Raw genomic sequence first — 22,367 nt, 5'->3', positions numbered from 1 at the left:
GAATGATCCTTAAACTGTATTTACATAATGTACAAACAGCAGCTGTAAAGTCCACAGAGTCTTTTCATGCATTAAATGCCTCAGGGATATGGGGTGGGACTAACATTTTGCAGGGAAGAGGCTTGGGGCCACATGCAAAAAGAAGGACACAGTAAAACTAAAACTCACAGTAGGGTTTACTATGAGCTGCCCTGCAGCGGGGGTGGGGGTGGGGGTGGGACAACACAGAGGGAAACTGGAGATGGGACCTTATTTCCTAACCTGGGGGGATGCAAATGTGGCTTTCATAAGATACAAGATTATTTTTAGTAACAAGTGGTGCCAAAAGGGAGAGGCTGATAGAACAGAAGTTTGGCTTCCTGATCCAGAGAGCAAGCATGAAGATGCACGAAGAGGGCCTAACTAGTCTTCCAGCTAATGAAACTCTCCCTCATTTGTCCAGATCTGTATCATGGCATTTTCTTTATTATAGCTGCACAGTTCTCATAAACATTTTCCATTCACTTTCATAACTATGGCAATCAAACAAAAGAGATAATTTGGTGTTCTGCATTCCATAGAGGTTCCCTGTTTCAGAGTTAAAAGGAACAACTCTGTAATTCTTACCGTCATCTCATGATAAATACCGAATTAGTTTTCAGAGATTTCACCATGACTAACATTACTGAACCTAAAAACCAAATTATAGCTTCCACATCTGCCATGTATCACGGCAGCAAAACTTTTGAGAATTCTGTGGACCATCTGGAACCACAGTAAGAAGAATCCCTGGAGACCAGTGTCCTATTAGTGCTGATGATTAAGCTAACTAGAAAAGGGTCTAGTTAGTTTTATCTTCCACTATTGTAATCTGAAAATGAAGGATTAGTTTTCATATAACATCTTTTCCTTCATCAGAGCTTGTGTTTGTAGAATTATGACATGCTAAAAGGTGATTTAAAGAGTGATTGTATCCTCAAATTATGCCCAGTGGACAGGATAGGATTACTCTTAAACTCTGTTACTGAAAAAAATTACACCAGCAGAGTGATACCTTTGTATAGGCAGAAAGCAAGTGCCAGCTTGATGGGGGGAAAGAGGAAGTAGTTAGAATCCTGTTTGCTTCAATATGAGTTCTGCCCCAGTGATGGCATAGAGTTATGCCTGAAGAGAAAGGTAACATAATTCAAAACACTCTAATTGAAATCAACAGAGAGCTCCAGATAAATTCTTCCTCCCTTTCTGTCTCCAACAGCCACAACAGAGGATAGGATTTCATCTAACTCTGCAGTTAATCATAGGGCCTAGTTGGCTACATAAAACCCAACATAAAAGGACCCCTCCCCACACAAATAATTACAAACCAAACATTTTTTTTCCTGAAACCATTGCTAGAAAATTATGGCTTTAAAATGCAAGTCAAAGTGTACAGACAAACCTGAATAAATAAAGTTCAGCATTTCTTTTTATTTCTAAAATTATTAGCTATAACATTTTAACACTGAAATTGTCTTGGGTAAAATCTTCAACTTTTTCTCCATGGACATCAGACTATGTGTTGAACAAGACAAGATACAGAGGGATCCAATTTTTTAAAAAATAAATTGCAACTCTGCATGGCCCCAATTCAAAATGAGTCCACATGGCAAGGGTGGAGAGGCAGTCCAAAGGGCTCTTCCCTCTGAAACTGGCACCATGCTATAATTATCACTTCCTTGGAAGGAAAAAAGATGCCCATCTCCCCCCCCCCCTCCAGAATTAATGATCACTAGTGAGGCTTGAAGGGAGTTTTAAAAGACAAAGCTGTGTGGCAATGGAAAGATGAAACTCCTTTCCCCCACATCACGTGGGGCCAATCCAAATCAGGGCTCCATATGGCTGCATCGTGGATCTCACAATTTCTCATGTAGTTTGAGCCCATTGACTTCTCTTGTGGGATGCTAGATCATATGATTCAACAGGACAATACACTGAACCAGAGTCATTATGTTCTGTATTCAATATTATGAAATCACTGAGCCTGAGCAAATAAAACTATATGGGCCTATACAGCTGGCCAGGTACCACACAGTAAATAGAGTGGCATTAAATAATATATGTGACATGATGTCACCTCTTTAAGTGCAAACCCTGGCATATAACTTTTGTGCTAAAAATGGATGAAATTGTAGGCAGGTGCCAAATGAGGCTGAAACAGAATCTTTGAAAAGGTCACTTGATCTATGAATACATACTGCATATATTTATTTTTAAAGATGAAATTGGTAATTATATATGTCACTTGATGGTTAGTAAACATAAATTATTGCACCTGAAATTATCCAGAAATCATTCTGATTTGCTTTTTAAAAAACTGACCACTTCAATTTAATATTTTAATTTATTCACATCTTCCTTTATTGAGAAGATTAAAATGTACATTAAACAGAGGGCTGCAGTGTCATTTCTGTGAATAGAGGGCAGTGAGGGATTTATTATTTTTTACTTCAGGGAACTATTCATTCAGATAAACGAGGCAGGATGTGCTCAGGTGGGAAGTATCATCCCTTCCAACATTACATAACTGAAAATGGGGTCACACCAGTTCTCATATTAATCATCTCTATGTGATTCCCTATTCCACTTATACGTCACCTATTTAATGTTGTGGAAGGCTCTTCTCTGCCTTTTATATTTTCTTTATTTGCATACTGTCTTCTATTGATTAAGAAGTCAAACTGGAGGTTGGATTCTGCTGATCATTTCTGCTAATGGAAGGCATTTCCAGTATGTTGATAGAAGAGGACTTCTCCTCTGTGTTTCTGCTGCAAGCCCTCCCTGCACAACAAAAAGGATTTGCTAAAGTGAAAAAATAGCTCAATATTCAACAACATGTGGATGCAGCCTAAATCATCTCAACAGCATCTGTTGTATTCAAAAAGATGGAGGTCCTGCATCTGGATCACTGTGTATCAGGTTTGGGGATCCGGCTCCCAGCCCTTGGTTGGGTGCCCCTTAAGCTGGTGCCAATGGTAAGGAGTCTGGGTGTAATCCTGGATGCCTCCTTGTCAATGGAGGCACAGGTTACGGCAGTTGCAAGGTCTGCATTCTTTTATCTTCACTATGTCAGACAACTTGCCCCTCCCTGTTGACCTGTGTCCTAATGGCAGTGATCTATGCAATGGTCACTTCCAGGCTGGATTACTGTAACCCACTCTATGCTGGGTGGCCCTTGTGTTTGCTCTGGAGGCTACAACTGGTCCAAAATGTGGGACTCCATTCTGGTCGCATATTACACATGTTCTGTACCAGCTGCATTGGTTACTAGTTCCGGGTCAGGTTCAAGGTTTTGGTTTCAACCTTCAAGGCCCTTAGTGGACTGGGATTGACATATCTGTGAGACTGTCTCTTGCCCTATATTCCCTGGAGGCTGCTTTGATCAGCAGCTACTGGTGATCTGTGGCCCCAGGGAGGGTCGCCTTGCCTCAACCAGGGCCAGAGCTTTTTCAGTCCTGGCACCTACCTGGTGGAACTTTCTGTCTGCAGAGGCCTGGTCTCAGCAAGATTTGTTATCATTTCAGTGGGTCTGTAAGATGTAGATGGTCTGCCAGGCTTATGATAGTTGAGGCAGATGAATCGCCCAACCAGCCCCTCCCAGTGGGGGGAGATATCCCCCCGACCTGTACTTATTAAATCTTAGCCATCCTGCCCACAGACCTTGGGGATGTTTTTGAGATGTGGGGTGCAATGTGAAGTGCCTGGTATGTTTTTAGTGCAGCATTTTAATACAGTACCATATGATGTTGCCAAGTAGGCCCCCTCCCCTGCTTTAAGGCCTGCCATGAACTGTGTTAAAGTTTCCTGCGTTGCTGTTTTACTGCTGCACCAAAGACTGCCCTGCACGTGTGTGTTCTGGTACACGTGTCAGTTTCCTGCCTGCGTGTTAATTACCTTGCTGCTGCAATAGACTGTGTAGTTCCCTGACTCCATGTTTGGATAACTGCACAAAGAACTCCTTTTCTGGGCAGCCCTGCCCAGACCTATATCTGGACTTCCCAGTGTGTGTTTGGACTTTGTTACAAACGTGCCCCGTGCCTGCAGTGCCATCTGCCACGGACCGTGCCTGTTCCCTGCTTTGGGCTGTGTTTCAAGTGCTGTTCCCCCTGCCTCCATGGAAGCCTGCCTCATATGGGCCCAAGCCGCTGCTAGCAGCTGGGCGCCTGCCGGGGAAACCTCCAGCGAGCCTGGCTAGGCGCTCCCTGGTCAGTTCCCGCCTGGAGCCTCCCGCGGGTCAGTCCCTGAGCTCACCCCCACTACCGGGCAGCCTGCTATCCAGCCCCAGCTACGCCCCGCCGGCATCCATGTTCTCAGGCAGCCAGAAGACCCAGGGAAGAAGACTGCTTTGGGAAGCCATTTCGGCGAAGTGGGCACACCACGTCCGCAGCGAGAGCACCTCGCCCCGCTCTGCATATCTTAGGAGCCGCCCCGGAGAAGGAACTAAGTGCCGACCATCCCAGGCACTTAGAGAATGCATCTCAAAGAAACCTCCGCATTCCAGAGCTGATGACATCAGGACAAGCCCTGTCCGCTGGAACATCCTTTCAGCCCACCTGGATTTCCCCCTCTCTCTTTTGTCCCCTCTTCCTGAGGTGTCACTTATCACAATCAGATTACCAAAGTGGCCCATCCAAGCCATTCAGTAACCCAATAGAACCTTTGTTTTAAACTGTGAGAACCACCAAGTACAGCACCAGCCCCAGGGTACGTTTTGGGGTATTTAAGCCGGTCTCCCAGACCGCATGGTGCGCGTGCCACCCTATCCAGAACCCCTTGCTGTCCGTCTGTGGTCCCAGTGCTGGCATTGGGCCACCTCGCTGTTGTGTCTCTGCTTCGCTTCAGGATTGTGAGTATTCCCCACAATCATTGGGAACCTGCTAATGCGAAAGTCTGCATTTCTTACTCTGTGTTTCTTAGATCTTGTGTGTTCTCTTGTATGTTTGTGCAAGTTCAGGCTTATGCCACACTATTAGTAAATACACGTGTTTGAACCTATTTGTAGTCTGCCTCTTTGTCACTAGAGTGTCTGGAATCGGGACCTCCATAAACATAGGTTAGATCCGCGCTATTTTTAGTTACAGACTGCTAAAGCTAATTTCCCCCATTAATAAGAGCAGTTCTGGTAACAATGATTGTTACCAATTTTTTATTATAAGTTTTTAAAATACATATTTATATGTTGCGAATCCATTCTGAGCCTGCTTGCAGAGAGAGGGAACTATGAGTCAAACAAACAAACAAACAAACAAACAAACAAACAAACAAACAAACAAACAAACAAACAAACAAACAAACAAACAAACAAACAAACAAACAAACAAACAAACAAACAAACAAACAAACAAACAAACAAACAAACAAACAAACAAACAAACAAACAAACAAACAGTTCAATTTATTGCTGTGTTGTCCAATATCAAGAAAACAAATTACTACTACCTTTTCCTATGTAGATTAATTTTAATGTGTATGGTCCTTTGGTAGCTGAACTAAAATTGTATGTGATGTGAACCCTTCTGCCCTCAGAAATACTATGCTGTGGCTTGCCTTGACCTGGATGACCCAGGCTAGCATGATCTCATCAGTTCTCAGAAGCTAAGTAGGGACAGCCCTGGTTAATATTTCGATGAGAGACCACCAAGAAAGCCCAGGGTTGCTATGCAGAGGCAGGCAATGGCAAATCACCTCTGAATGTTTCTTGCCTTGAAAACCCTACGGAGCCACCATAAGTCAGCTGCAGTTTGATGGCAATTTACACACACACATTCTGTGGCTCAGGCACTGATGACTGCAGTAACACCAAGATGAGCCGTTTTTCTGGAACAGCACCTTGGGCTAATATGCAACCATTCCAAAGCAGAAGATTTTATTAACCAGATGCTGATCACTATGCTCTTCACAAACGACTTCATAACCCCTGGCACAGATCTTAATACTTTTGCTGGCACCTGTACTGTGAAGTTGTTTTGTCAAAACACACATTTGGTTCATCGGCACAGTATTTATAGTGAAAGTGCTGTTTTTCCTAACAGTCTTTTTTAGAGATATTGACCAATTGTTGCGCTTGTGACAGGTGAGGGGGCAGGTGCTGAGGGAGCAGAATAAAAGTCCAATGTGTTGCATGGCTGGAAGGCTTCCTAGAAACTGTCCTTGAATCTTGTCTCATTCACTTCTTCCATTACTGCAAAAATGCTTCATACTGTGTCATCAAGACTATTACGTCACAACCCCCTGATCTCTTTTGGAAGTGTTGCATACAAATAATCTATTAATAAGGTAAAATATGTGATATCACTGGAAATTCATTTAAGATTTGGTATACACCTTATCAATTTTGCTTAGTTTCATGGGAGATCTCCCTTCAAACTACAATCATGTGATGCATGTCTCCTTTCCCCAGTAGTTCATAAATCTGCTTTGGTACATCTTAATGTTTTCTCCTTTTCTCTTGTGTGCAAGCAAGGAACCTTGTATTTCTAAATTTGAAGCTGTGGATTTAAGACAATTTTGGATTCCTACCTTCTCTATATTCTTCTTCTGAGACAGGATTTATAGTTAGGAAGACTGTGAGGGAGCCAATCCCCGTGGACTTCTTTAGACTATATATTTAAGGAACAGGGCCAACATAATAACTTAACATAGTTGTGTGGACCACTTAGTGGGAAATATAACAAAGGAGCGAAATCTCTTATATAATGTTAAATGCATCAGTTTGACCTTTCTAACCTTAACCTAGTTATGCCATATTTTTTCTTCAGTCTTTCAGTACTAATGGGAGACAGTAACATGTTTTATGAATTATATGGGGCACATTCATTACGTACAATATGCATTTTCTTCAAAAAGTTAGCATCCTAGCACACTAGTATGGCTTGCATTTTATTTGAAACAAAATAAAAAATAACCACATACTGATTTGACTCCCTAAATCTCCTTCAAGGAACACTGGGACTGTAATTTTGTGAAGGTGCATGAGGTCCTACATTACAGTCTTTAGTATCTTTCAAAACTTGCTTTGAGGGTAGTAATAATATTTATAGTTCTAGTTTTGTACCCTCAGTATTGTCACAAATCTTTGTACTGTGCCTGATATAGAGATCAGTGTAAATTAAAATATGAGCATTTTTTGCCATTTATTAAGGTAATTTTGTAGAATAACAACAACAACAACAACATTCAATTTATATACCACCCTTCAGGACAACTTAATGCCCACTCAGAGTGATTTACAAAGTATGTTACTATTATTCCCACAACAAAACACTCTGTGAGGTGGGTGGGGCTGAGAGAGCTCTGAGAGAGCTGTGACTGACCCAAGGTCACCCGGCTCTCCAGATTAGAGTCCTGCGCTCTTAACCACTACACCAAACTGTGTCAAATACAGAAGTCTCAAATACAGATGTTCACATGAGTGTGTAAAAATGCATTTTATTTACTATGCACTGGAATGATAAATCATCCCTATGTCTTTGTTTTAACTGTAACTCTTTTAAAAAATATGAAAGTTAGGGCCACACTATAAGTGACAGCGGCAACAAGTCCATCCCATAGCCACCAATGCCATTTTTAGAAGCAGTTGTAGTTCTTTAAAAATTGCTGCAGCCCCCAAATTGGATTGTAGTGCATGTTGTACTCTCATCTCCCCCCTCCACACCTTTTCAGGTGCCAAAATAACCCCCCATTGTTATTTTAGCACCTGAAGAGGCATGAGGGAGGGGGAGAGTAAAAGCTTCTGGGGCTGCTGTGCCACACACATGATACAGATTGGAGCCCTGCAGGTATTTTTAAAGGACTACAACTAGTCATAAAATAGTGTTGGCACCCATGGGATGGGTGTGATCATATCTTCTCTAAGTCTCCAGGCTAAGTATGCAAAACTGGACACAGTACTCCAGAAGAGGTCAGACTAGCACTGAGTAGAATGGAAATATTTCATCTCATGACTTGGATCCTTTGCTTCCATTGAAGCACCCTAATAACCACATTATCCTTTTTTTGCAGCTGCATCATACTGCTGATTCATGTTCAGCTTTGCTAATCTCAGCTAATTTTGAGATTTAGTTTTCCTGATAATGGGTTTGATCCAGTGCAAGAACAATGGAAACTAGAGGACAGGATAATTTTGTTACCTTCCCATTTTTCACTTCAGCTCTACTTGTGTGTCCCAGATCCCCCAGAATGAACCTTCTCAGCATCAGAAATGGCTGCTGGGTAGAAGAGAAAAGAGGGGAGACTTGCAGCAATCAGCACCATCTACTTGACCAGTCATGAGATCTAACCCACTTTCCCTACAGGTTCAGGCTAATCCCTCTGCAGATATAACCTGTCCCTCTTTCCATTTCCCATTACATGTTTTTTTTGCCAAGGGGCAAATAGTTCTTTTGGAGTTGAAGACAATAAACACACAAGTGTGGAAGGAAAGCATATTTATTAAATCCTTTCAATGAGGTACATGAAAGAAATGAATAAATGCAAAAGCAACAGAGAAGACATCCAGAACACAAGTAATGCCTAATGCCCCTGTACTGCTCTTGGGAATTCAAGAGACAACAACAGGCAGACCCCTGGTTCTGGCTGGTTGCACAGCATTGCTCCACAGTTCAGTCTGAGCTGAGGTTCAACAGGGGAGGGGGTTTCCTAAGATTTCTATAGATACTAAGGGCCAAGCTACACATGACGAATGACACTTGAACAGCAAGTGTATTTCTCCCTGTTCACTTGCCCTCCACTCAATCCACTTGCCGTTCAAGTGTCATTCGTCATGTGTAGCTTGGCCCTAACTGTCTTCAAAGAGAGAGATGATGTATGTGAGGCCAACTGATAAGTAGTGCATCTGGAAAATGTCCAAGACGAAGAGTGCCACCAGGTGCTAATCTACACCCCTCACTTCTAAATACATTAGCATGACACTATGATTAGACAAATGGACATTAAAGTGAAAAACAAGATCTTTAAGAAAAAAGCACTTTACATTGGCAGAAAGGAATGTTCAAGCCTGGTCTGCAACTGGGCACAAGATGGAGGGACTGTGGCATACCACTCAGTTCTCGAGATCACAATAATCTTCCGTGAAAGGTTCCACACAAAAGTCTTTTTTGATTTTCAGCTCATCACTTAACTCTTTATGCAACTTCACTGAATTTATTTAGATTTCTTCATTTTGGTAACCACTGGTATAGTTTGCCTCTAGCAATGACTGTTTTCTGGGCTTACACCTATCTTTGATGAATTTCTCTGCTAGACTATCTAGCCACAGAATTCTACCTAGCATTTCTGAAAATTTATTGAAATCAGTTTTCCTGAACTTCAAGATACTTTTTTGATTATCTTTTCCATTTCCCATATGATCGAGAAATCCAGATTTATGTGCTCACTTTCCTCCAAATTTCTCATTGCTTTATTCTCATTGACCAAGTTTTCCCTGTTTGTTAAAATCATGTTAAGGATAGATGATTCCCTCTTTCTTTCCTCCACCTTCAAACTTTGCATTATGGAATTAGAAAGCATAAAGTCTCTGTGTCTCATACACTAATGTTTCAGGATAGAAGAACAGAAAGCAGAAGGGCAAAGTAGAGCTCTGCTATATGAAGCCATGTAGTCTAGCATCCTGCTTCCCAAGGGAGCCATTCAAATGCCCTTGGAAAACTCCCAAGCAGAGCAGAAAGGCAACCATTCTTCTGACCTGTTGCCTCTCATCAGCCTGTATTCAGGTACTGTCTCTTGACAAGTAGGTACCATTCATATCACTGACAAAGTTTTTTTCCAGATACAGTCCCTGGCATACAGTGCTGGGATCCATGATGAGTAAAGTCCCAAATTGTAACTTACAGGTTTTTAAAAATTTATAAGCACTCAACAGAGTCCGTCCATGTGTTTTCATTGTTTTCTTTGCAGTCACACGAACACTAGAAGCTACTTTGATTTTTAAATTGAAATTCAAATTAACAGAATTCAATGATGGATGTTCACAAAATCTTTGTTGGAATTCATATATTGTATGTCATGATGTGATTTCAATTAAGCAGATCTTCAGAACACCAGAATAAGCACCAAGAACCCCCAGTGCTGTCTTATAATATCTTGATCCTCCAGTGATGTTCAGCAGCTCTCTGGGATTGTGGACAGCTCTACTACCTGAGATCCCAGAGAGTGAATCTCAGATCTTTTACATGCATGAGAGGCATGAACTCTGCCACTGAGCTACAGGATTTTTTGGGTTGTTTTGGCATCACAAGATGTGGCAGTTATAGCTCAAGGGAAAAAAACCCGGATGCAAACTGGGCATTTTAAAAACGGGGGAAGTTCTTTATAACATAGACTTTCTTTTGAAATTCTATATCTCTAGAACTAACAAGACAGAAAATAACTTGCAAACAAAGAAGTCAACAGAAATATCCTTGAAGAAGCTCTTCAATATCTAACTCAGTATGTGAGGAAACAGAATAGAATATAAAGGAAAGTATTATAACATTGTCCCATGCATCACAGAACCAGTCAAATGAAAACAATGTGGTAGATGCACCAGCTTTCTGTAATCCTCTTCGATGAACATCATGAATGCTGCTTTCATGTGCTTCTCATTATTGCAAGCAATCTTTAGAGTCAACAGGGCTTTCTTTGAAAAGCTACTTGAATATTTTCACTCAGTGTGAGAATAAAAGAGAGCATAATTTAATCTTTTGTGTGCGTTATAATGAGTCATATACATATTCCTTTCATTACTTTATGTGCCATTTTTCAGATGAGGGATACGTCATGTCCATTTCTACTGCAAATTTTAAGAAATTAGGATTATCTATCTAAATTTAAGCCTCTACAGATAGCCATGCCCTGATGGATAGTCCAGGCGAGCCTGTTCTCGTCAGATCTCAGAAGCTAAGCAGGGTCAGCCTTGGTTAGTAATTGGAAGGGAAACTTCCAATGAAGACCAGGGTTGCAGAAGCAGGCTATGGCAAACCACCTCTGTTAGTCTCTTGCCATGAAAACCCTACCAGGGGTATCCATAAGTCAATTCTGACTTGAGGGCACTCTCTACCACCACGACAAGTAGCCATAGACATATAATTGAATTAGCTAGCCAAACACTTGATAGCTTTAATACTTGCCTTGTGAACGTTCAAGTAAAAATTGATTTTTGGGACCTTTTACCACAGTGAAGTTCCTCTCTAGACCTCTGTGATAGATTCCTATAATTCTGCTCCCCCAGTGCATGATGACTTCCAAAAGTTACCAAATGGGGATCCAGTGGACCTCAGTGTTGTGAAAAAAATCCAACACACTATAGACAAACCTACTGTGAATTATGCAAGCTACATTTGCATTGCTTTTATGTATGCATGTGTATGTGTGTGTACACGTGTGTGTGTGTTTAGAGTCCATTTTGCAATTTGAGTCCCTTCTCAAAACCATTCCTACTTTTCAATAACTGTAGAAGTAATTGATTGTAGCGAGGAACTTATGTTGAACCAAGTCCTATGAATCAGTTCAATTTCATGCCCTATGTCTGTCCCCATGTCCTGTGGGAGACACAAGTTTATTTGCTTCACTTGTATCTGAAACAGTATGCCTTAATGTATGATGTGCCATTCTGGCCATGTTAGAATGGCAAAGGAAATTGTGGCAGACTATGCTTATGATATATTTACTAAGATAAAGCACTTATGGGAAGACTCAGAACATTCTGAACACTCATCCTTAATTCAATTATGGCTTTTTCTTATTCTATGGAACACAGTAGACCAGGGGAAAATATAAAGCAGGAAATAATTTGTAAATTTGAAACCATGTAATCTAATACACATTCTAATCTAATAGAGTTCAATGTAGTAAATTAGTAAATCACATAAAAATAGTCATTACACTTCAGTGAAGTCCTAATCTAGAAAACAGTGTTGAACTTCTGGGCAGATGACTGCATCACAGCTGAGCTACTAGCAAATTTGGGTTGGGGAAGGGGGCTTAAGTATGGAACATGTCTACTTAAATAGAGGCTTAAGATAGAATCTGATGCCTGGTGCTGAAGGTTGAGTAGGTTAATTATAAGATCTGCAAATAATTCTGTGTCCATAATAAAAGAATGTATAATAATACTTGCTTGGTATTGATATGGCTAAGCAGGGACAGCCATGGTTAGTATTTGGGTGGGAGATCACTAAGGAAGACCTGGGTTGCCATGAAGAGGAAGGCAATGGCAAGCCATCTCTGCTCATCTTTTGCCTTGAAAACACCATGAGGAATCACCAAAAGTCAGGTGCAACTTGATGGCACTTAATTATTATTGATATGGTGGAATAAATACAATCCCTCTGGTTACCAAATAAACACTGGCCTCACAAGGATGTTGCTGCTCACTAAAAAGATGAGTAAGAGAAGAAAACACATAGGATCTAATGCTTGTTTTCTACTGTTGGAATGGCTTCCACCACCAATGGAGATGGGACAACTTTTACTGATTACCATCTCCATTGCAGACTTCCAAACTTTGCTCCACATTGTTCCTGAGATCCAGTGAGCTGCAGTATGGTAGAGACAAGATAGTTGAATTCCATAAGCAGAGCTCTGCCTGCAGTACTGGGATTCAACCCATTGAGTTGAAGGCTTAGTTGTTACTGAGATGATAAGCTATGCTTGGCTTGAACCACTACAGACTTTCAGTGGGGGCTCACATAACTAAATGATCCTCTGTGCAAAAAAAAAATCCTACGTATGTCAGGGAAAAGATTCCAGCAGATATTTCTTTTTATGTACAGATTATGTCTGTGGGGGAAAGAGTATTGAATTTATGTGAGTACCCAGTCTAAAATGGTGCAATCCATATAAGTTTAATACCTCAATGAGGTCTTAGTGTAATTTTAACAATGTTTTGGGTAGTGGAAACACATACTTGTTTCTTCACAGCAGGCAGTGATTGCAGGGGGTCTAGACTATGCCTACTATGCTTTGTGTTTGAAATTTCCAGTATTTTGCTCATGGTGAGGGTAATTAACCTCTAGTCCCCTACACTCTGCAGAGCCTTTGAAATTCATCTCCAAATACAAGATGGAATGGTGAATGGAAAAAACAATACCTTGAGAACAATTAAACTTTTCTTAATACAGGCCTTTTTATTATATGCTGTAACACAGATGCACTGTTATTCAAAAAAGCAAAGCTGTCTTTGATAGGTTTAATCGGAAGGATTTGCTTAATTTGGTAAGCAAACAGTTTCATACTTAAATCTTAGCATTTTATGTTCATTTGTCTTTTTCACAGACCTCTAAATTTTGTTTCCCATTGAATCCTCCTGGAGGAGCCTTGCACTCTTGAAAGACTCTTTATCTGAAGTTTTTGGAATGGGTGTTGATTTCTTGAAATCAGCCTGTGACTTAAATTGGTCATTGAGACTTTATGAAAATTTGCATCTTTGATAAGAGTCTGGATTTCATATACAAAACTAGGACATTGGGAAAAAAGACTGTAATCTAGCCTTCTCCCAACATGCTAATTCTAGAAGTGAAGGGTTTTAAAATTTATTTCTAACATGATGAACATTCAGTCATCCACCGTCAGTCTGCAACAGATACGTTACATGTGGCTATTAGACTACCTTCAGGTTTTGGTAGGTTCCAGACAAAATACATGCAGTGGTTTCTGCTCTCCAAAGGGTACCTCTGTCTACCACATGGGCTACCCTCATACTCATATAGGGAGGCAGCTGGACCAGCAGCCTGGCTACACACAATTCCTCTTCCCACTGCATTGCCAGTGGTGTCTGTTTCCCCTCCTCACTACCATTGCCATTTCAAACACCCGTTGGTTCAGCTCATGTTATGCTCACTGATCTATTGCCAAGACCAAGAGACTTCCATTTTATTGGCATAATTCCCTACCATTTTTGGCGAGCTCTTGCCCTGACTGCCATCATATCTGGAATGATCTGCCTGAACCTAAGGCAAGGAAATGTACATTTCCCCAAGTAGATGGGGTATAAATTTTTAAAATAAAAATAAATAAATAAAATGCTGGCATTTTTACACATGCTTCTCGCCCCCCCCCCCAAGTTGCTAGCTATTTAAAAATTAAAACTGGATTGTTCAATGAGAAACATTCACACAAGAAGCATGTATTCCAACTGCTGGGCAACATTTGCAAGGTAATTAGATCATAAAGAAACAAAACTAGCAACCACAGCTATTCTGCAGCCACTAAACTGTTCAGCACTTTCTCCGTTCCAATGGTGGTGAGAAGGTCCAAAGTTCAGTCACATCTGATCATGAATGTTGAAAGTGGCATGTTTGCCTGTTGAACATGTTCAGTACAAAATTCTCAACATCCGTAACTACTTCCAGCTCCCTTTCCCTCTCCCTTTTTAAGGAAAATTCAGCAACAGAAATAAAGAACAGAGATGGTATATCATTCCCAAAGACACTGCAAAAACTAATAAAGAGTATAATGGAAAATGATGGAAATGTCAGAATATGGATGCAACATTTTATCATATGTGGTAGAAATGCAAAGAAGCAAGAAAATATTAGATAGAAATACACAAAGAAATGCAAAAGATATTAAAATTTAAATTTGTGATGAATCTCCAAACTATGTTGTTAAATATCATACCGAGCAATATTACAAAAAATGCATAGTGAATTATTTAAGTATATGGTGATGGCAGAAAGAGTAATATTTGTAACAAAATGGAAGGCAGAAAAATATCCAGATTTAAAGGAATGGAAGAACAAATTACATGAATATGTGATGATGGCAAAATTAACATCTGATACACATAACAGACTGATCTCAGGATTTCAAGAAAAATGGAAAATATTTTTTGATTAGTTAGTTAAAAATCAAGAATAAGAATAAATTTAAGAATAGAAAGTAAAGAATAGAAAGCAATATATGTTTGTTATATGTGTTTGTAACAAAATCATTACTGGATATGAAGATAGATGATAAAGATAGAATAGAGATACTTAAATAGAAGTGAAAAAATCAAGACTGTATAAGGCCAACTCTATATAGAGATGTGAACTATGTGATTCGAATGATTTGAATGACTTCATGTTTATGTTAAAACGTGTATGTTTAGTTTATGTTTTATGTAGATAAATGTAGTAGTAGATGATAGCAGATGTATGATTTAGGTAATTGTATGATTATATTTTTGAGTTTATTAATTAAAATAAAAAATTATAAAAAGAAAGAAAAAGAAATAAAGAACCTAGTCAATAGACTATCTGACTACACTTTCCCTTGGGGGCCCAAATGGGATGTCAGTGAGGAGGAGGGAGCAGAAGAAAAAGCTGCATCAGTCACTAACATTCCATTGTGTATGTAAAGTGCTGTCAAGTAACATACAACTTATGGGAAACCCAAAACTTTTCCAAGGCAAGAAAAAAGCAGAGGTGGTTTGCCATTGCCTGCCTTAGCATACAGTGATCCTGGACTTCCTTAGTGGTCTTCCAAGTCCTAACCACAGCCAATCCTGCTTAACTTCCAAGATTGGATAAGATTGGGATAACCTGGGCCAACCACTAGGTATACAGAGAAAGCGGGATATGGTTAAAGAGCAAGTAAATGATGACAGAGGTAGCAGCAGCCCTTTCTTGCAATTGAATAGGACTCAGAGAGAAAGGGAGAGGGTTGAATTGACAGTGGTGAGAAAGAAGATACTGTCATTGTCCCAAAGCAGTTTGTGGGTAATTGTGGCAAAGGGGCGGCCTGTCTTTGTGAACCTCAGCAGATATCTGATGAAGCCAACCCCTGTCACCAGGCCTAAAAGTGAACATATATTTTGCCTCAGAAATAATATTGATCAGAAGGTATAATGATCTGGGAGGGGGCATTCAGTGACAGAATACACTTTCTTCAAGTTATGTGTTACAGCTTTGAATATTTCTTGATATCTTGCTGTGTCTCAGGGCCAAGCTACACATGACGAAAGACACTTGCCTGGCAAGTGGATTGAGTGGAGGGCAAGTGAACAGGGAGAAATACACTTGCCATTCAAGTGTCATTTGTCACTTGTAGCTTGGCCCTTAGTGCCCCAAAAGTATAGTTGTTTTCTAGCTCTGGCCAACAAGAAAGTTATGGCATTAAATTCATGGTTAATGAACAACATTCATACAAAGTTATACTACTCAAGATCTTAGGTGACTGTCCACTACCTCTCCCAACAGCATTATCATGATTGTGCGGAACTGGGCTGACTGTGGGCCAAGCTACACATGACGAATGACACTTGAACGGCAAGTGGATTGAGTGGAGGGCAAGTGAACAGGGAGAAATACACTTGCCGTTCAAGTGTCATTCGTCATGTGTAGCTTGGCCCTGTGATTGCATGAGCAAAATTATTTCTATAGAGATGATTGTGAAATCTGATTAGAATGGATTGTGAAAGTTTATTAGATTGGATTTTGCAATTGAAACTTGTTCCACACTTCCTTAGACTGTTCATTGGATCAAATCCCATTCCTAGCGGCTTTCAAAGAGTAGTGTAAAGCTCAAATCTGGCACTAGGTATCTGACTTCATTTTTCAAATCAAGAAGTGTTCATGTCTGGGTTCTGAAACTGCATCAAAGAATTCAGAGAATCGGTTTTTTTTATAGTGTCAATAATCTCCACTCACACTGGAGAAGAAGACAAGGGGGAGGTGAGATGTACCTTTCCATTTTTGGGATTGTGCTCCACTGAAGTTCATGAACTGCAATGAAAAGCTATCAGATAGGACTGAATCCCTAGAGGTGAAGATGGGTCAAACCCTAAATGAGATAGAACTACACATGGAGACCTTACCTTCTATGCTGGCCTAAAGTGCCCTGGGGAGCTGCCCTCCTGGGGAAGCATAAACAGTAGTTCATAAATACATGTACAGTCTCCAACGGGGCAAATAGCACTCTTAGGGCTGTTCCAGGTCGAGAACTTGATGTGGGGCAAGATCTAACCCCTCTTTGTGTACTCTGGTCCCAATCCAAAGTGGGTCTGCATGTGCCTACAAAGAAGGTAACTTTAGAACACACCTCTCTCTCCACCTGACTCCAGGTTGTCTCTGTAGAAAACATAATGAATATTAAGTTCATCCCAACAGAGGGACAGAGAACATAGGAATGCTTGATACAGGAACAGTATGAAATATGACATTTTATTTTTTTAGGGTTACATGGATGGGGGGCTGCTGTGCATATCAGCATCCCAATCCACATATTCATGGCTACAGAAACTCTCAAGTTATCCTTTGTATGTCCTGTAGGCAAAATAACTCTTAATATGATAGGAACTGAAGAATTCTTCCATTTTCTTGTGCAAATGAACATCGATTAATATACAAGATCTGATTATACTCTGCTACCTAATCTTGATTTTAATTTACTTGTTTTCAAAAAGAGGCACTGAGTTTTGGTAAAAGTAGATTGTGTTTATTAACACTCTAATAGAATACTCTCTTAAAACACCAATAAGCAAAATTACCGAGTCAGCAGGTATGACATTAATAGCATAGCTACTCACAAAAATTGCTTTGAATGTTGGGTTTGCTCCCTTCTGAGCTGCAGCCATTAGCCCTGAAAAGTCCAGGGCTCCTTTAGAAGCCTTACTTGTTACACAATAAACCAGTTTGTCTTGTACAGATATGCTGTTTGTACACGATATAGTGCACCTGAGTGTGCATTTAAGTACAATACCTATGCCGGAGAGAAAGTAATTGATTTAAGAGAGATGGCATCTCAGTAGCTCATTTCATACTTTCACAACATAGCATTTCCCTCAAAGCCTCTCATTTTCGTCTTTCTTCCATGGTACTGCTCATCTTAGTATTCCATCCATTTACCTCAAACATCCAAAACAGCAGGGGACATTTCTGAATAACCGAGCATATTCCTCCTGGATCTGAAATGAAAAGAGGAAATAATCATCTTGCCCTATTAGCAAGAAAATACAAGTATGTTAAACAACTTTCCAGTTGTGAGATTGGCTTTGAAGAAGATTGGGAGAGATGCTGAAGAGACCAAATTTGGGCTTATATATTGAGACCCTCTTACACACTGTCACCCACCATAAAGTCCCCTTCACAAGTTTGAGGCTTCACAAGCACCTTAGGGCAGTCTAACCCCTATTTATCAGATAGACAGTCCTGACCCAAATCCACACTGGGTCCTCTCTCTCCTCTTCCCAGAGGTTCCACTAGACAGACAGCTAGTTCCTTATATTCACTACTAGGGGGGTGCGCTTTGGGTTTCTGATTCAGGTTTTTAACCCAAATTGGGCCCAGTTTGGAAAGATTTGGGATTTCCAAAATGGGGCCAGCATGCTGGCCCCAATTCAGAAATCCCGAAGCAAAGCTTTCCAAAGCAATTTGGGTTACTTCAGAAAGCTTCGGGGGCCCAGAGTTAAGTTTAAAGGGCCCTTTCGCAAGTGGTAAGGCCCTTTAAATTTCAGCTGGCAGGTGGGGGAATTTAAACTTCAGCTGGCGTGGCAGGAAAGTGTCCTTTGAACTGTCCTATTCCCTAGTACCTTACCCCCCCACTCCCCACTTACCTGGCACTGTAGAGGAGGAGGCTCTCCCGTCTCCCTGCTGGCCTCTGGCAGCAGCGGCCCTCTCTGCTAGCCAGCCAGCCAGCCACACCAGCTGCAGCTGTGCGGTGGTGGTGGCAGTGGGGAAGGCCTTCCACCCATGTGGCCACTGGCTGGCCAGCGCAGCAGTGGTTCCAGCGTTCCGCCCATCAGGTAAGTGGGGTGGGGGGTGGGGGTAGGAGTTTAAGGGTGGGGGCGGGCCTTCCCCTTCCACCTCCCCTCCCCCATCACTTCAGAATGCTCTGAATCTTTCTGGAGCATTCTGAAGCAACTCAGAAACCCCAATCTGAAGCGGCATGCCGCTTCGCATTTCAGGGTTTTGTGGATCTTTTCCCTGCTTCAGGTAAACCTGAAGCAGGAAACCCAAATCTTTTCCGGGTGCACACCCCTAGTCACTACTCCTCATCCAGCTACTGCCCAGGGCAATTGGGCAAAGAGAACTCAGTATTTACTTCCCATTGATGTCACAATTTAATTAATCAGGCCTATTGGCCGTGATCAAAAATACTTGATGTTTGTGTGTGTGTGTGTGTTATTTCCCCTCAGCCAACAACTTCAAGTCAGCCTGGGTTAAAATAGAAACAAGAATAACTTTAATTTACAAGATATATTTATCAGTGGAGTGAATTATTCAAACCCATAGAGACTCTGTTGTTCAGAGCTGAATTAATAATCCCACAGTTTTATAAGAGGAGATGATTACAATGTATGATAATAAGTATCAACAGCCAGTTATATCTCTGCTGCTGCTCCTCAGCAGCTTCCAACTTCCTCTCTCCCTAATTACTTTAACAGATTTCAACTGTCCCCTGTCCCAGCATTCCACTGGCTCTCATTGGCTGTCACACATATACTCTGGTTTCTCTTCAGATCAAGGACACATGTAAAATCCAAACCAGAATTAGATGACTACAAGTGGGACACTGGCATCCAAACCAGAATTAGATGACTACAAGTGGGACACTGGCAAGGACTTGGGGAGGAGGCATCAAATTTTGTTCCACTTTCCCTGAAAGCTCCTATAGCCTCTCCCCTTTTCCTGTTTATTCTCAACTTTCCAACCAACAGTCAAATTTCCTGTATCTGCCCCATGTCTTCTGCTTTAGCTCCTTCCCTCCACCTGGCAGCCTCTGCTTGGGAAAACTACAGCCAAAGTGTAGCTCTTGTTGCCAGCCAGACCCAGTTGCCAGGTGACAGCTCCTGGGCCAGGTTCAATTGTGTCATGGAAAACCTCAAGGACTTGAAGAGGGTTCTCACTTTCCCCTGTTTTCCCCTCCCTATACTATTTCCTCTTTCCCACCCACTGGCAACTCCCAGTTGGGGGGAATGGTGGCTTTCCTTTCTGACAACTTCCTCAGACCAAGGTTTCCTGCCTGGTAAGCAGCTGCCATCATTTAGGCACCTGGTGAAAAATCTAGAGTGACCACTGGGAAGGTGACCTTCAGGCACAGCATTCAACCAATAAGGGAATAACTGGGTAGAAACGCTAGAGAATACTTTATGGAAAACTGATTAGCATCCATGCAGTTTAGCATGTAGGGAAGAGCCGGGGAAATCCCACCCTATAACTGGATAGGTTTAAACAAAAGATTTAAGGGAGTTGGCTGGGAGACTGCAAAGATCAACATCAGAACAATACTTTTATTATTATTTTTTTTAATAAAATGGACGAACTGTAACAAAAACATTTCAATAGGACTGCTGAAAAATTATAATTGTAACCATAAAATGACAGGGCTGTTGTGATGCATATATTTGTGTTTATGCCTAAAAATCAACAGCATAAAAATCAACAGCATTTTTAAGAACCAGAGAATACTTACTTTTCGTGACAGAACACAAAGAAATAGGAAGATGAACAGTCCTTGAAAGGCATTAAAAATTGTAAAAAGATATGCAGTGGCCACTGATCCCTGGATAACATGGAGCACTCCAAAGATCCAGGTAGCACCAAGGAGAAAGAGGAGAGAAAGTGCCCCTCGTGCGCAAGATCTAGGCAGAAGCAGGACGAGTTATCAACCAAATATCCCTTTTTTGCCCTAATTTCTCCACTGAAGAAAGCAACAAGGTTTCTGCTGAAAATCTCTGAAAACTGCATTGCAATTACATGGTGCCTACTTTAGGTTGTGCTGCAGTGCTACTACCAGAATGATACACTCTTACCTTCTGAGCAAAACACTTTATAAAAAGTAAAACTGGATGGCTTTTAAAGTGCTGGCTGTCTTAATCTTCAAATCTGTTTTCTCTGGTGTACTGCAGAGCCATATGATTTGATTTTAAATCTACTGTTAGTGTAATTCCCCAAGGTAAAACATATGTCTGTTATGAAGCATACCCCCTAAGAAACCTTGGAAAAAATGTATAGTATGCTCTTAGGTCAGCACATGTGCATGACATCAAAGGGATCTTCTGGTTGTTTTCAGTTTCAGCCTTGGAGATACTGCTGGCTGTAAAACCAGGCCTTCTCTTTATATTAAATGGATTTTGCTTTTACAATGCAACAGAACTTTAAATTGTTTCAGGGTCAGAATACTGATGCTCTAATAGCATATGAATCAATTGGGTGAGTTTGAGACTGTTTTTTTCTGTTTTGCTATTGCTAACAAACTGTATTTTAAGTATATACAGACCAGCTCATGGAGTCTGACAAATCACACCGTGTTGTCTTGCAAATGAGCTCACTGATTAGTTTTCTCTTTCATTTTTGGTCCAGCAGTTGCTGGACTTCTTGAGCACAAGAGAACTGCATTCTTGCTCTTTATCCTTTGTTGCCATTGTTTCTTCAAAAATGATCTTTTTTTTAAAACTTCATTAAAACTAGTGCACTGTGTGAAGCTGATAGGGTGAGCAGTGGATGAAAAGTGATCAATCAAAAAATTGCTAAATCCTAACTATAAATCTAGTGCAGTGAGTTGAAACTGCGGGAGTGTTTCTAAGCAACAAAAACAGTAAGTTGTTTTCAATGGTCCCTGTAGCACACTCCAGCTTTTCCGGCACAAACGGTTTTCAAGGTCTCTATAAATCAGTTTTAAAGAGAATGAGTTGATGGAAAAATCATAGCAGCACACAAAGTAAAAAAAAAAATCCTGGCAATAGAACAGATGCAAAAAAACAGAACTGATTCCTAATTTCCAGAAACAAAGTGAATCCCCCAGAAACCAGGTAAGTATTTAAGCCTATTCATTTCAATGGGAGGACAAAGAACCTACTTCACTTTCTTCCATTGAAATAAGTAGGGTTTGAACAGGACTGTGCACTGAATCAGGTTTCTTCAAAAGAAGTGGCATTCTTTATTAGGAACAACAATTTCAATCGTACTTGAAGCCCAGTTTTTAAGAATTTTAGTTTGCTCAGTCAAGAACTGTAGAATTAGACCAGTACATGTCTTACTGGTAATATTCAGAAGTCCATTTAATGTTTTATTATAATTCCAGGGTACCTGAATGTGGAAAAGTTTCAGACCAGGTTTTACTTGGGTAAACTGGCCAGGCAAGCTACTATGAAGGACTTCCTTAGACACTGTATTGCTTTATTTGCTTATTTTGAATGTACTTTCCTTAAGAAGACCCTCAGCATATTCCAGAGTGATTGTGACACATTAACAACCCCATCCCTAAATATTTTCAGGACATTTTAAAACAAACTTTTAAAAATATTTTAAAGATACGTTTAAAATGTTTTAATTTGAAAATTTATTTCAGATTCTCTTGCACTGTATGTTGTGCAGAGTTCCATTTAACACAGTGGAACAATAGTCCTGATTAAAAAAATGCTACTGAAGCTCATCACAAATATGCTCAGATGC

The 22,367-nt window shown here is 40.7% G+C and overlaps 1 protein-coding gene across 1 annotated transcript in view; it reads right to left on the bottom strand.

Moving 5' to 3' along the window:
• Window positions 1–17,230: 17,230 nt before the first annotated feature.
• Window positions 17,231–22,367, bottom strand: part of ADGRL4 (adhesion G protein-coupled receptor L4) — a 167,494-nt gene continuing 162,357 nt past the window's right edge. The window contains exons 15-16 of the mRNA XM_054981978.1: window positions 20,386–20,554; window positions 17,231–17,878 (exon numbers count right to left, since the gene is read on the bottom strand). Of these exons, the coding sequence (XP_054837953.1) occupies window positions 17,816–17,878; window positions 20,386–20,554 (232 nt within the window). The 3' untranslated portion in view covers window positions 17,231–17,815. The remainder of the gene's footprint in view (window positions 17,879–20,385; window positions 20,555–22,367) is intronic.

This window comes from Eublepharis macularius, chromosome 5 (assembly GCF_028583425.1).
Source record: "Eublepharis macularius isolate TG4126 chromosome 5, MPM_Emac_v1.0, whole genome shotgun sequence".
Taxonomy (NCBI): domain Eukaryota; kingdom Metazoa; phylum Chordata; class Lepidosauria; order Squamata; family Eublepharidae; genus Eublepharis; species Eublepharis macularius.
The sequence above is the reverse complement of the archived record's forward strand: the minus strand, read 5'-3'. Positions and strand labels throughout refer to the sequence as shown.